Here is a 16,143-nt window from a genome sequence, read left to right on the forward strand (position 1 = left end):
AAAAATGGACTTGCTATAATTCTTTGCACATACAAAAAAGAACATTAGAAATTTAATGTACTGAATAAGTTATCAACTCTGTAATTATGCTCATACCTATCATGTTAGCTATACAGCCAATCCATACTATACCATAACTGTATTCACTTTTACTTCTGCTCATGTTCTTTATGGTTCAGTGCAGAATAAGACATATAGGGTGTGTTTGCACAACATGCTAAGCCATGGATACATGATGCAGCCCGTGGTGCTCCTGCACACGGATGTGGTTCACTGTAGCTTGTATTTACTTGCTTTCCCTGTCTTCAACTAGTATTTCAGTGCCCTCTTTGTGGAACTATTTTGTCACCAACTCTCCAGTCTTTTCACTTATCCCTTTTGGTTCATCACTTTTTTTTCCCCCCAACCCTCAACAAGCTGTAACTAAGGACATTTTAAAAATTAATATTGTTTCAGTCCCTGAAATTCATCAAAATTGCATGCATTATTTTGGAGGAGGTGGCTGGTCTTCTGCAAGTGCGTTGTTACATCTGTTGTATGCGTGCAGCCAGTATGTGCCTAGTTAACTTTCTTGTCTATTTCAGCCATCAAAAGATGAAATGAACTGCAATAGGTAATCTATCTGGAACTTGACAGGGTGTTCCTGAAGATAGGCTAATTTTTGAACAATTGCCAGGGTCAACTTCCAGTTGGAAAGCACTATGAAAGGGCAAACAGCAACAAAAGAAGGTGCACCAAAAGGCAGGCACAAAATATTCCCCTTTCCAATGTGACTTTCTGGCTTTTAAGAGCTGGTAGATCTGTGTCCTTTTCAACACTTCCTCGAGTCTCCAGCTAATCCAGGTAGAGAAGCTATTAATTCCAATCCAACCTTTCACTGCTCCTTTTCAGAGCACTTACTGCTGCAGTTTCTGCAGTTCCCTGACAGTTTAGAATTTTTTAAAATGCAGAAATATCCTCAAAATTAATGGCTTGGAAGTAAGTGGTGAAGAAATTCGCATACCTGTTAGGGAATAACATTAATTGCTGGGGCACCTGCTCTGAAAGGAACTGTGAACTGTGGTGGTGCGTGAGTTAGTATTTCTTGAACATACTGAAGAAAAATTCAATTGTCTATTATCAGGCCTGTGAACTAAACATTCTGTTCTGTTCTTAAATCTTTCTAATATAGCATATCAAATATATATACATCTGATAGTAGTACCAGATTTATATGGACATAACAGCCCTGGATAGCTAAAATATAAATAAATAAACATTTTTTTAATGAATTGAAAAGCTAAAACACAGCATAAAATTTTCCTCTCAGATAGTTTTAACCATGCAACAGAACCACATATTATCACTCCAACAGTGCTAATGCAGAGAAACTGATATTTAGAATTGTTGTTGTTCAGTCGCAAAATCATGTCTGACTCTTTGCGACACTTCCAAGTTCCAACATTCCTCCAAGTTCTCCTATCCTCCACCATCCCCTGGAGTTCACCCAACCACACAGGCACCTCCTTAGTGACCCCATCCAGCCACCTCAACCTCTGCTGTCCCCTTCTCCCTTGCCCTTCAATTATTCCCAGCATCAGAAGATATTCAGATACAGTTCTACAAAGCACTCCCATCTAGAAGGTTTGAGCCAGTTACAGGAGTACATAATGAAACCGAGAGAAGTTGCCCCTGTGACATTTTGCCACTCATTCCCCTGTACCCCATAGCTGTCAGGCTGGTCCTCCGACCCTTGCAGCGGCCTTGCGGTGTGTGGCGGGGCTTTAGGAGCTGTGATAGAGCAGAGGCAGTGAATTTAACTTCCATCAACTCCCTTACACACTAGTGTTTCTGGATCCAGAGTAACTGCAATACCAATGTTCTACTTTAATATGCATGAGTTTTGATTCAGCTAAATCTTTATAGGAGTAGATGATGTGCAAGTTAAGTTTCATGAACCAAAGTGATTCTTACCACCCCTTTTTGTAAATCTGTTCACTGAAACTTTCTTTCTATTAACAGTACTAACTACTTCCTACAACTTTAAGCCTTAACATTAAGCATATAAAGTATTACAGGAATTTCACAGAGAAGCCTAAGTTTCAGTGATTTATCGCATATTTTGAATTATTTTCTTATGCCTTTGAAGTATGTTTGCATGAAAACCCTGGACACAGCATAACCCATTGACCTTTAATTTTCACTCTGCCTCCCAACCTTTTCAAAATGAACTGTACTAAGAGGAAACCCATTTATTTAGGTCTAGAAAGCCAATTTCTAGTCTTAAATAAATTATTTCCCTGACCATGAATTGTCACTCTTTAAGAATATTCAAATTTACTCAAACTACTCTAAAAAAAAAAAAAAAACCCCACATTAATACCTGATGTAATCAGCATTTGGTGAGTTTGCTCAGATTTAGAAGTAAACAAGGCTTTATGTTTCATCTGCTCTTGCCAGTAATCCTAAGAAGATATCACTGTTCAAAAAAGTGCTGTTTTGTATAGCAGTGGATGAATATCCTGCAGCTTTTCTGATCTGGAAAGTCTGCCTCATAGAGAGCAAGGTTAACAGTGGAGTAAAATAGCAGTGTAACTCTCGGCTTCGTACGGGAACCTAATAGCCCTTTTCCTATTTCTGCAGGATATGCTTTCACCCCAGGATGCAAAGTCTGCTTCTGAAGGACTATGAAGTACAAATCTTCCTTTGGGAATGTATCCCTGGAGTCCATTACTATATGTATAGCAACACGCATGAGGAGAAAGAACGGTGAGATCTACACCTCATTCCCAACCCATGTTTGTTATACTGTCTGAACAGAGCTCCTGCATGTACAGCTACACTGCTAGGACTACCAATGAGCAGCTGTACTCTGCTTTCCACACCACGTTCCATGCATTCTATGTGTGCCATAAAGAGCTAGTATTTATGGTTGGATTTTAATCCAAAATGATGTAACTGATTTGATCTGATGTAATCAGATGAAATAATTATATTTCATGCCTCAGTGAAATTGCTTCTACACATCTTTTACACTAAAAAGAGCCCCACCTACATCGAATGATGTAAGCAAAATTCAGAATTCTTACTTCCTGGTGAGTTGTTATTGATTTACAATTTTTCCAGTAGTAAGAAAGTAGCATGATTTCTTTTTAAATGCTTTTGAGAGAATGATACAGTTTCATTTACAGTTGAGCTTTCCAGAAATCAATAAGATTTTAAAAACAGATTTCTGAATTCCACAGTTTTTAAGACAAATATTTTGGAAAAATAATGGCTATTTTCTGGAATGTAACACTTGCAGACCCTGCATACCATATTTATAAATTAATATGATAAATCATGTACACTATTTTTCTTACTACATACAAACAAAAATTGCTGTATAATCTAGTACTGGTTTATAACAATCAAGGTACATTTTAAAGACATTTAATTTTTAAAAGCCCAGCAACAAAATTGATCATGATAAATGCTTAGGATTTCAATAAACAAATCCGCTCATTTATCCTTCATTTCAAGGGTTCCATGCCATGAACAATATGCATGTCCATCCAAACACGTTCACAGTTTCAAGAATATCATAAAAGGTACTGTTTATTAAGAAATATCAAATCAATATGTATGTTCTGATGAACTCATGTTTCTTCAGAGTTAACAATGTTAACTTGTTTATAGATATTGACTCAAGGATAACAATAAAATATGTGAAATTATGAATAAATGATCAATGTGGAAGAACCACATATGAAAACCTAATCAATCAATCTTATTGTCAACTGCAGGAGAATTTCTGATAAGTCCCACCTTCCCCCAAAAGACAGACCTATCCAACATTTATTTATTTATTTATTTATTTATTTATTTATTAAAACATTTCTATGCCGCCCCATTCGCCGAAGCCTCGGGGCGCCTCACAACATAAAATATAATACATAAAACATGCCAACCTGTTTATCAGACAAAGAGAAAACTGCCTTAGCTAGTTATAGAAAGAATAAAGCAGCAGCATCTGAAATTCCTGAATGCCATTTGTACTCAGAAACTGGCTACTCCGTTTCCCCCTGGCTCTCATCTTTTTGCTACATCCAGTTACTGGCTTCAATGAAGCAAGAAGATACTTTGAAGAAAAGAGCAGAAAAGGGAGTTGTAATTTTCATTAAAAATACTAAATGTGTGCTGTTGCTGTAGATAATCTGAAATGAAGCTCAGATTGAAATAAAAGGGAAGGGCACAGGGAAATAACATTGTATCCCAGACTAAGTTGCTTAGGACTTGCAGTTTGTGAAATAAAAGCTGTGGAGATTTCAGGGACAGGTCTTGGAGGGGAGAATTGGATGCAATTTGGGGGGAAACTTTTTAAATGATTTGCTTTGTTTCTATACTAGTGTTTTTGCTAACATCAAGCTGATATTCTTGTAAGGCAGTGCAAAATTTATTAATAGATTGCAACTGCAGTTCTGCCCCTGTACTGCTTTCTATACTAGTTATTTCTTTGAGTTCCTGTTCTTCATGCCACTGGTTACTTTTGTGGGGCCTTATCAAAAGCCACCACCCTCCGGGGCCCTGCTGAGTATTCCAGCCATTTTTGCGGAGAGTTTTAGAAGGAAGAAAACCAAGTATTACCTTTGAAATGTCAGGAAAACCTCCTGAAAAGTTGCAAATGCACAGTATCATAGCTGTACCACAATGCAGCCTTGAGGTTCATTAAAAGAATATGACCAGAAAGGCAGTGAAAAGCCCTGTGCAAAGGACAGTTTTCCTACCACAATGAAAACAGAAGCCTCAGTACAGCAGCAGGTTAAATTTCTCATGTAGAGAAGCCCTTTCCATTGTCCTTGGCAAAGTTTATTTACCTGAACTAATTCAGCGGGCTAGGGGATGTCAGGGAGAGGAAGACAAAGCTCCACTTCCTTCAAGATGCTTCTGGTCCCACTGCACCCTAGTTATATTTACACCTGCAGAGAGAGACATGCAATTCCATTCCCTGCATGGTGAACCGGGGCTCCTGCAAGTGTCATCCAAATCACAGACTTTGTGTCTGCTCAGAGGGATTCTAGCTTTTGTCTCTCTCTCGTGATTCCTGCTGCCACCAACAAACACTGATGAGTTATAGCAGTGTGGATTTCCTTTAGTGTGCTGCATCCTCTCTACTCAGTGACTAGCAGTATCACTGGGAATTCTTCTCCTTGGCACTTGGGGAAGGGGGAGGGGCTTCCAGGGACTAAAAAAACAACAACTCTATGATCTGGAGGTTCACCATCCCCCCTTTAGCCACTGTGTTTACTTGACCACCTTTCCTAGCACTCATCCATCTCTTCCCCATAGCATGCAGTTGTTCCCCATTTTAAGCACTTTCTAAAGTATCTTTAAGGCTCTCTCCCTGATTATTTCCAATCCTAGCTTCCAGTTTCCTCTTTCTTATGCTTCCTTTTTTCAGTCAGTTGCCTGCTCTCTTCCTGATCCCCCTTTCCTCTATCAACTTTGTTCCTAAATTTATCTGTGTCCTAACTAATTGATTTAATTTCACTGTTAAAAGATAATTTATCATTTTTTCCTGTTCTTGACCTGCTCTATAAGGTTTAATTGCAGCCAAACATATGCTTCTCGCACAAAAACTGGACTGCAATCTGTTTAGTTTCCTGAGCAACAGAACTCAGTGCTAATTCTACTCAATATCAGTAATCAGTATCACAACACAATATAGATTCTTAACGTTTTCATCACTGCTTCACGGATACCATTAATTTACTATCTTACAACATTTTCACATGAAGTTTCAATACAGAATGGGTTGGACCAAGATATAGTCATACTTACACAGAACTCAATTAAATTTAATTTAGTTGTGATTATCTTATATCTCATCAATTTCAATGTGTCTGCTCTAAGTATAAATCTGACTACAATCTAATAGATTTGGATTATGTCTGAATGTTTGTATAGAACAGTCTGGAACAACAATGAGCATTTCACATTATGAAATTACCATTCAGTTAATAGTTTGGTTATCATAGCATCTGTGTTTATCTCTAATATCCTTATTACCATATCTTTTATTCAATATGTATAACAATATGTATAACATACCATTAATCCATCTGGCTTCTGGATTGTGAATTATAAACTCTTTTCTGAAGAGATCTTCTAAAGACAATCTGGTTTCTGATGAATTTGATAGTTCATCTAAATTAAAAAATAAATTAAAATAAATATCAAATCACTTATTTTAAAGCAAGGGCAACAAATACAAATTCCTGTTTAAATCACTAAAAATGCCCAACCCTGTCAATACAAAATATGAATGAATTAATCTGTCAATTTCACTTTCTTCACATTAAAATGTATAAATCACAAGTTTATTCCATACTGTTATCAGGTGTGGGCAATTTGGGACACTCTAGATATTCTGTCCACAATCCCCATGTTCCCTTGCTATTGGTTTTTCTGGCTAGGGTTGATGGAAGTTGCAAGCCAGAACATCTCAACTGCATTCTGGATAGATGAATGTGTTCGTTGCTTCATTCAGATCTTCAGTTTCTTCCATCCTGTTTATGAAGATGTTTACAAATTTGGTGAGTTGTAAAACCAGGTCCATGCTAGTGATGGAATATTTCTCATTTATGGAAAAAATGAACATATTTGTAATTCTGTGCCAGTGCTCACAGATGAAACAGTAATTTAAAAAATCTACATGCAACTTTCAATAGAAGTAGTACAACTTTCCCCAGTCAAAGACTCTGGAACTAACTAAGCAGTCACAGAATAAGGGGGTGAAGGGGTATGATGGATCAGCAACTGGTTAAAGAACAGAAGACAGAGGGTGAGAATAAATGACCATTTCTCCCAGTGGAGAGAGGAAACCAGAGTACCACAGGGCTCTGTATTAGGACCAATGCTTTTCAACCCATTTATGCATGAGCTGGAATTTGGAGTAAGTAGTGAAATGGCCAGTTTTGATGATGACACTGAACATTTTGGTTAAAACCAGAAAGGATTTTGAGGCAGTCCAAAGAGATCTCTCCAAGCTGGGGGAATGGACATCAAAATGGCAAATGCAGTTCAATATTAACAAGTATAAAGTAATGCATGTTGGAGCAAAAAAACCCCCCAACTTCTAGTATACACCGATGGAAACAGCTTCCAATGACTGGGCAAGAAAGGGATTGTGGGCTAGTAGTGGACAATCTGATGAAAATTTCAACCCAATGGAAAATGCAAACTCCATTCTAGGCATAATTAAGGAATGGAATAGAAAAGAGAACTGCTAAAATCTAACTTCCCTTATAATGAATGTGAGCCATCCCGAGATGCCATGCATAAGGGATGGCGTATAAAAGTTTAAGATAAATAAATGCCAATCACCTAACCTGAAAAAGGATATAATTGACTTGGAAAAAAAGGGCAGAGTAGAGCAACAAAACTTGTCAAGGGCCTGGTGCAACACCTCTGTGAGGCTGAGTTACAACAAGAGAGTTTGTTCAGCTTAGCCAAATAAGAGGAGACATGATAGTGGTTTAAAATAATGCATGACATGGAGAAAATGGAAAGGAAGACTTTTTCTCCCTCTCCCATAACATACAATGAAACTGGTGGGAGGCTTAGGGCATATAAAAGGAAGTACTTCCTCACACAACATATAGTTAAACTATGGAAGTCACTGTCACAGGAAGTGGTGATGGCCACCAATATGTATGCTTTAAAGGGGGTTTGGACAGATTCATGAGGGAGGAGGCTATCAGTGGCTAATAGTCTTGCTGGCTTTGGGCTACCTGATTTACTAGAGGTGGCATGCCTGCAAACACCAGTTGCTAAGGAGCGTGGGCAAGTGGAGCTCTTGCATCCATCCTGCTGGAGGGACCCTGTGGACAGCTGGTTTGCTACTGTGTGTATAGACTCCTAGACTAGATGGACCTTTGTTCTGATCCACCATGGCTTTTCTTACATTCTTTATCTTGTTATATCTTCCAGATGTTTTAAATTACAACCCTCCATTAGCCTCATCCAGCATGGGCAATGATCAGGGATGATGGACAATGCAGAATGAAGTATCTGTTAGACCAGATTACATTGTGTCAGATCCACACTTGCTCACATGTAGAGTAGAGCCATTAATATAAATTAGATATAACAATTCCCCTTGATACCAATGGCTTTACTCTAAATATGATTAATTTCAAATACAACTTATTCTGTATACAGCAGCAGTAATATTAAAAGCATAAAAGTTAATCTCTCAGAACACTAAATAGCTGCTTTTAAAATGTGTTTTAGGTGGTATTAATATGCAATTACTTATTGTGTATTATGCAGGTCTTCCGGCTTTAGCAATTCCAATAAAGATCTGTCTCTCATTCCTAAAAATGTACTGAGACTAAAAAATAAATTTCAAGCCAATTTTTAGCAACAGGCTTAAACTGCTCATTTTAACATCAGATATCCCTAACTGCATCAGATATCCCTAAATTTAAATACTATTAGGAATATCTGAAAATAACAGTGAACATTTTAGTCTTGTTCTGGATGCATATCCACTTGAAAAAGAATCCACTTTATTCAAGAAGACAATATCCACTTAGCTGGAAATAAGACCCATTACATTCAATGGGACCTACTTCTGAGTAGCAGGTATAAAATTGTGTTTGTATTTCTTTTAAGTGTAACAGCTGTGGAATCATGATTGTGAACTTCTTTCCTATGTAATTAAACAAGTAAAATGGATGACATCTGGTCCATATATAGTTTGGAGCTAGATGGAATTAGACATTTTCAAAACCTTTTGACCCTATTAACAAATCCCATACATATCCATAATGGTCTTCAAGAACTTCATACAAACATTTACAGCTCAGCATCATTTCCAAGACTGCCTGTGTCAATACATGATGTTGTACCTGTATGAGCAGATGGGTTACATTTTTGGATAGAAAAGAAAAGCCAGTAACATCCAAATAACAGAGCATTTTTTGCTTTGAAAAGCTCTGGTGTGGATTTTAAAAACATTTCTTCTCATTTTTCCCCATGGATGCAGAGAAAATGGTGCCTGTCTTAATAAACTTCAGATTTCAGCCTTTGTAGCCAGGTGTACTGAATTTTTTAAAAAATCTTCTCTTAAGTTTTAGCCTAACAGAGACACAGTAAAAGAAAGAGAGAGAGAGAAACAAACAAACAAACAGAGGCATTTTGTTTTGCGTGGGAGGTTTTAGGACTAGAAAGGGTTTATGCTTCCATTGGTTTGGCAAAATATAGGTCAGCATGAATTTCTAGGGATGAATACAATGGGTGCATGGGTTAATTGCTGTATTATGCTTCTGTGTGGTTTCCTGCTAAAACACAGTTATAGCCTGGTCTGAGCAATGCCAATTTTTGGAATGTCAGACCAAGTATCATTACATGAAGTAGCTGTAACCTGTAGATAGAGAATATACAGGAAGCCCTTATCCAGAATCTATTTATCAAACAGAATGTACTGGGCACTGTTTCTTCCAAGGAATTTTTACTATACAAAGCTGTGCCCAAGCTCTGTATAGCAGCTCTTTTAAAAGATACAAATTGTGCAGTTCCAGGGAAAATGTCCATTTCTAAAAGAATAGGTATGCTGTTCAAAAATTTAAGTCATATTAGTAGTATTACATTGGCAGGTGTAAAAAGTGACAACTACTACTGAGTGTGGAGAGGAGACCCCGTAGCTAAGGCAAAAAGACCCAAAGGTAGATCTGAGGGTAAGAAGAAATGAAGTGCGCACACACAAATTAAACACCCATATGAGATTAGCAGCAGGGCCAGGAGGCCAAGGCAGTCAACCCTTTCCCACCTTTTCTTGGTGAGCAAATCTAATAATAGCATTACAGAAACAATTATGCAGGTAGAAAGCAGGTTTGTAGGGTTAACCAATTCACTGTCACATAGGCAGTTGGTTGATTAACATGCAGTGTCAAGGAACTAGTAATAAAAGAAGACATTGTTCGGAAACTGGAAGTCTTGTCCAAAGGGAAAAAAAGGGAATACAAATATGCACATAGTGAATATAAACAGGCATTCTGAACTGGTGCCTATAACAATTGCTTGGATGAGGTCTAATAGTGATAAATATTGGTTGTCCTATATGTGGACAATGCCCAGGTCCAGGGCATTATCCGCCTGTTAGCTCAGTTTAGTGTGTTCCCCTGAATCCACCTTTGTCAGTTCAGAGCCAGGTGACTAATTGGCATCTATTACCAATTTTGCTTGATCTTCCAACTCTACCTGTTTCTAGAGAAGGAAATAGCTGTGTACCAGTAACCTCACATTTATTGGTAACACACTGTGTGCCACACTGCTCTTGTGCCGGCTTTGGAAGCTGCAACTAATGCAGACTGCGGCAGTCAGGGAATAAGACAGGTCCTCTTTTGAACAGGCAGCTTCTTACGGAACAGAAAGCAGAGTGCAGGTCAACATTTGTAACGGAGGGATGTAAACAGTGGTGGGATGACCATTAAAATGGAAAATTTAGTTCAGTGTGCAAATGTAAACTGATTTATCCAGGGACAGCATATCACACATTCATGTATATGCTGATGGATTTTGAACTAGCAGTGGCCAACCAAGAAAGGTATCTTGGGCTTTTATAGACAGCTTGATAAAAATGTCAACCCACTGTACAGATTCTAGTGAAATAGGCAGATTCCATTTTAGAAATAAACAGGAAAGAAATCATAAATAAAACTGCCAATATCATATGGTCCTGATACAAATCTATGTTATGGGAAAAAAGGATAGTGACATTTTTTCCCTGCTCTCATTATACTAGAAGACAGAAGTCTCAGAGTTATTCTCTGAATACCAGTTGCTGGGAAATGCGAGCAGGAGGGTGATCTTGCACTTATGGCTTATATATGGGCCTTTCCAAGGCAGCTGGTTGGCCATTGTGGGAACTGAAGGTTTTGGATCTGACCCAGTTGCACTCTTCCTACATTCTTAAACTGGCTTAATTGATGAAAAATCCCTTTGGGCATAAACACATTATTCATGGTAAATGTTGGTATTCCTGTTCCTGCCATGCACTTATGAACATTAAAATGAGTTATCCTGCCTTCTGTAGAACCTTGAACTACAAGGAAGCTACCAATTTCATCTTTTCATGGCTAAGAAAGACTCCCTAGAAATGTCACTGCTGCATTTCATAGAGTATTCACCAATTATCAGTTCACCTTGGATTAGTGGCCACCCAGGCCTATTCCGGCCTGCTGGAAGGCATATCAGGTTGGAAAAGACTTGTGCAGAACACGGGGCTGCATTTCCTGACATTATGATATCAGAAACTATCCAGTACAACATTCTCAATAAGGACCGCTGTACTATGTGAGTACATCTGGGATTTTCCCTCTCTTCTTAGTTAGAAATATCTCTCACTCTCAGCAGAGTTTGTGAAGCTTGCACTGTGTATATGCATGTGCGTGTGTGTGCATGCATGGGTGATGTCAAATTCCCAGTTCTGAGGATTTTATGCCACTCCCTAGGGAGTTCTTAATATCATGAAATGACATTCAACAACAAAGCATGTTTTCACATACTAGGATGATGCATAGGTATAATCTAACAATATACAGCCAGTATAACACAGGGCTAGAGTGCTGGCCCAAGTCTCAGGAGATCTGGGTTCTAGTCCCTACTTGGCCATGGGTGACATTGGCCAGCCAACGACGCTTTGTCTAACCTCTCTTGGGTTGTTGTGAGACTAAAATGGACAGGATGTGGTCGTATGATCCACAGTGGGTTCCTTGCAAGAGAAAATGGGATATCAATGGAAGAAATAAATGTGTGCTATCAGTGCATTACAATCACATGCCAACATGCAATTTATATTTTCCTGCACTGCTGTGTTGGACACTGAGGAAGGGCTGGGAGGTGTCATGTGACTGCACTGATTCTTTAAGGCTCCACTCAAGACTGCGTCCATGTTATGCTTGCAGGAGTCCCCATGTGCATATTTTATCCACAAACAGTCTGTCCCCGCTGAATGTCTTGGGTCTCAGCAAGATAAATTTACTGAATGAGCAAAATAAAATTTTCAAGTTTACCAAGTAACTATGATCAAAAACAAGTAGAATTGCATTTTCTGAGTTAATATAGGGTCTTTCTTCAGCTTTAGCTGCTACTGGTTGCTTCAGCTTCTTCTCTGAATATTTTAAACTCAAGCACCAACAGGACTTGAAGAAAAGTGACTCTGCAATCTATATGGCAAATCTCAATTTCAATACGAACATACTCTTTTTTTCCTTTTGGAAGCTGTTCAGGATCTATTCCCTGTTTTGTCAAATACTAATCAACATCTTTAAATACTTGCTGCATTGATCTCCACTCAGCTTTCCTTTATTAAATAGCCATTTTCATTGCTTTATGCTGCTTTTTTCAATAAGGAAGACTGCCTTTAGGTTTTGGTGCCAATTCCGTACTTTCATGAATTTAAAATATTTCTTTTAAAGTATTAAGTACCAATTTTTAAATATTAAGTCCCAATGGTCATGACTACTTGAGCCATGGCAGCTTTGTACAGCAGGAAGGATTCACATCCACAATATACTATTATGTAATTAGTTTTTTGTCCTGGCAACACTTTCTACATTTCCTGGTTGCTTTGCTGTAATCATCTGTAATATGTGATTCTGTTCATTCATATTGGCTCCTTTTACATCTCTAACAAACAAGAGAGCAAAAGAGCACAGCCTTATAACTTTCAGAAACCCCTTTAAAACTTTTACTATTTTAAGTTCTATACAGCAATTAAAATATAGCAATTTTATTCAGAATCTTGAAAAAATACCTTGTTAAATTCATAATGCTTAGCCTATCTATTGCAAGAAACAGCCTTCCTTTATACTGTATAAACTTTCTGAATGCTTTGGCTACATAACTTTTCTATTTGTTTTTAAGAATTCATAACCATACTTTATATTTCTTGACTGTTCCTGAAGCCTGTTCTTTCCTCCTCAATATTTATTTTCATGTTTCAGAATTGGGTATAACTTTTCTTTCTTGGCTCCAACTTATATTGAATTATTCATTTTCCCATTCCTTAACTAACTGATACATTTTTATATATGCATTTATACACACTAAGCATAGATATCAAGTCACAGTTAAATTCCAAATTGAAAAAAAGTTACACAGAATTTACAATTTGCAAATTCTTTAAGAAAATTAAGGGGGTGCAGTTAATGATGGCCAATAGGAAAGTATTTATTTACAGGTATAACCACAATCCATTTCAAGTAAGAATGGCTTATAAATACATTCCACCCCATACCTTGTTTGTCGTATGGGTATCTGAGTTACGTACGTAGTTGCTATGTATTGATCACTAAAAGCCCAGCAATCTGGCCCTCATTGCTCATTCCCAAACCTTGGAAGACCTAGTGGAGGCTTCTAGTAAATGCCACAGTGACACCCTCCACCTTCAGAGCATGTGAAGAAGTATTTTCTACAGGTGTCTCTGCTATCATGAGTTTTTGCTGTAATGTTTTCCTGAGACACCAATGGAGCAGATTGTCAGCAATGGATTTGCTGGAGACCTAGACAGAGGATCAGGATGGTGCTTTCAGCCAGAACCATCTCCTGATGGCCCTGCAGTGCTCTTGACACACCTTCCAAGCAAACCGCTGGTGACATAAAGATACATTTTGGCAGTGTGTTTCCCTTCTTTCCATTTCTTGAGAGCTGCTTCTTTGTAGGATGCAACAACGATACTGGTTAATTGCTTTGTGTGATTACATACACTCAGGGAAAGCCAAGCAATTGCTTCATGGACTTAGAACATGCTTACTGTGATGGAAAACAACATGGATGTTACTCTACACGGATGTCTTTCTCACAAGTTTCCTGTACATAAGTTTCATCATCCTGAACAGTACTGAATGTAAACTACATAAGAGTTTAAAACACATGAAGAGAATATGTCATAGAAAGGAATACAAAATATTCCTCTATACATGTATAAGTCTAGCCCCAGACATTATACGTGTTTAGGTAAGAGCCAAGTATCTAAATAAATAAACAAACCCTACCTGGTGTTAAAAGAATTACAGACATCGTGATGAGTGAACACACAACCAGAATCACCAGCAGCGCGATTGCTATCCCCTTCCAGTTCCTCTGTGGTGGGCTGTTGCTTCCAATTTCCTGGGGAGAATTAAAAAAGAAAGCAAGAAACTGTTTTGTAATTATATATAAAATATTATCCATAAAAGAAATTATTTCACTCATAGTTATAATCACAGCATGAAAGCTGATTACAAGACCTCCTCTCACAGCAGTTCATTTAATTATTTAGAGGTGTGCCATTCCTTCATTTTTAAAAGTACCAGTTACCACATGCGCACCTACCTAAATGATAATCAAATTGAGAATATAGACACTATCTCATATGTGACTGGTGTTTTAATATACTGAAGATAAACTGTAGGACAACATGGGATGGCATTTTACAATATAAATAGGGAAATAAAATAAAGTAATTTGCTGTAATTCCACCTAAAGTAGCATGGGCCATAAAGGTTTACATACATGTGGTTTTTCTTGTGTAATTTTAAACTTTCAATAAATAATAAAGCAACTGCCAAAGGTTCTGAATATTCAATCTTAAGCTGAACAGCAATTTTTCCTCTGTATCAAAGTATGTTTAGGAACTATTTCCATATTAGGCATGAAAACCAACATTACTCTTTAACAGCATTAAATAAATGTTAGCATTCTAGAATTACAGGCACATTTCAATATATTTCTTCCCACAAGAAATGTGAACCCCAATTTGTACTATGCAATGGGGATTTGATTGTTTTAATAACAGAAATCCAAACTCTGTATTCTTTTTATATATCTAGAAAACAAAATAAATAAAATAATGTATAAAGTAAATCTATACAACTACTGAAAAACTGATATTTTGTTCTTTAGCTCAACATCTTTATCAAATAACTGATAAAATGTTAATGATCCTGCATGCACTCACGTAATAATTATCACTGCCAAAACGTCAGGAGTAAAAACTACAATAAGCGTAGAGTTCCACTGGTATACCTTGACAAACACACAATTGCTCTCTGGTTATGATGTGTAACAAATCAAGGGAATAAATGCAAAAAGGTTTACAACAAATCTTCTTTGTCAAAATAGCCATATTACCACTAGAACACTGCTGGAATTTTTACATGTAAAAGAGTTGTTTATGTGCCATGTCAGTGATGTAGCTGGAATGGACATCTCTGCATAGACCAGCAGTATATAGTAGTCCCAAGCACGACAGTTATTTCTCCCTTATTTTCCATTTAAGATTACACTGAAAGCTGGCATCAGATCTTCAAGCATGTATCTTGGATATGAATTGTGCATATACTTTATAATCCATTAACATATTAAAACGTATATTCATGTTTCAATTGGCCATTGCTCAAAATGGCAAGCAAATATATTAAATAACCATCATGTCACCACCTTCCCAGGGTTCCCACCCTGAACATGTTTGTGCATTCCTATTCAGAATGTAAACAGCATGATGTTGTAGAATTAACTGAGCATTTCAAACTATATGATTAAAAAATAATAAATGCACACAAGCAAATTATGCTTTATGGAAAATAAAGTGTGACCAGCTGAGCTATTCAAAATCCTAAAAGACGATGCAGTAAAAGTGCTACACTCAATATGCCAGCAAATTTGGAAAACTCAACAGTGGCCACAGGATTGGCAAAGGTCAGTTTACATTCCGATCCCAAAGAAGGGCAATGCCAAAGAATGTTCAAACTACCACACCATTGCACTCATTTCACATGCTAGCAAAGTGATGCTCAAAATCCTACAAGCTAGGCTCCGGCAGTATGTGGACCGAGAACTACCAGAAGTACAGGCAGGATTTCGAAGAGGGAGAGGAACTAGAGATCAAATTGCCAACATACGCTGGATCATGGAGAAAGCTAGGGAGTTCCAGAAAAACATCTACTTCTGCTTGACTATGCTAAAGCCTTTGATTGTGTGGATCACAACAAATTGTGGCAAGTTCTTAAAGAGATGGGAGTACCAGACCATCTTAATTGTGTCTTGAGAAACTTGTATGTGGGTCAAGAAGCAACAGTGAGAACTGGACACAGAACCACTGATTGGTTCAAAATTGAGAAAGGAGTTCGGCAAGGC

At 37.6% G+C, this 16,143-nt stretch overlaps 1 protein-coding gene across 3 annotated transcripts in view; it reads right to left on the reverse strand.

Annotated features, from left to right (window-relative positions):
• Nucleotides 1-14,061, reverse strand: part of DPP10 (dipeptidyl peptidase like 10) — a 223,470-nt gene extending 209,409 nt beyond the window's left edge. For 2 of the 3 annotated variants that reach the window (XM_044438164.1, XM_044438163.1), the window contains exons 1-2: nt 14,022-14,061; nt 6,070-6,165 (exon numbers count right to left, since the gene is read on the reverse strand). In XM_044438164.1, coding sequence (XP_044294099.1) covers nt 6,070-6,165; nt 14,022-14,046 — 121 coding nt within the window. In that variant the 5' untranslated portion in view covers nt 14,047-14,061. The remainder of the gene's footprint in view (nt 1-6,069; nt 6,166-14,021) is intronic. The other variant, XM_044438165.1, reaches the window with a different exon arrangement.
• Nucleotides 14,062-16,143: the final 2,082 nt, after the last annotated feature.

This window comes from Varanus komodoensis, unplaced genomic scaffold (assembly GCF_004798865.1).
Source record: "Varanus komodoensis strain SLA01 unplaced genomic scaffold, ASM479886v1 scaffold32, whole genome shotgun sequence".
Lineage (NCBI taxonomy): Eukaryota > Metazoa > Chordata > Lepidosauria > Squamata > Varanidae > Varanus > Varanus komodoensis.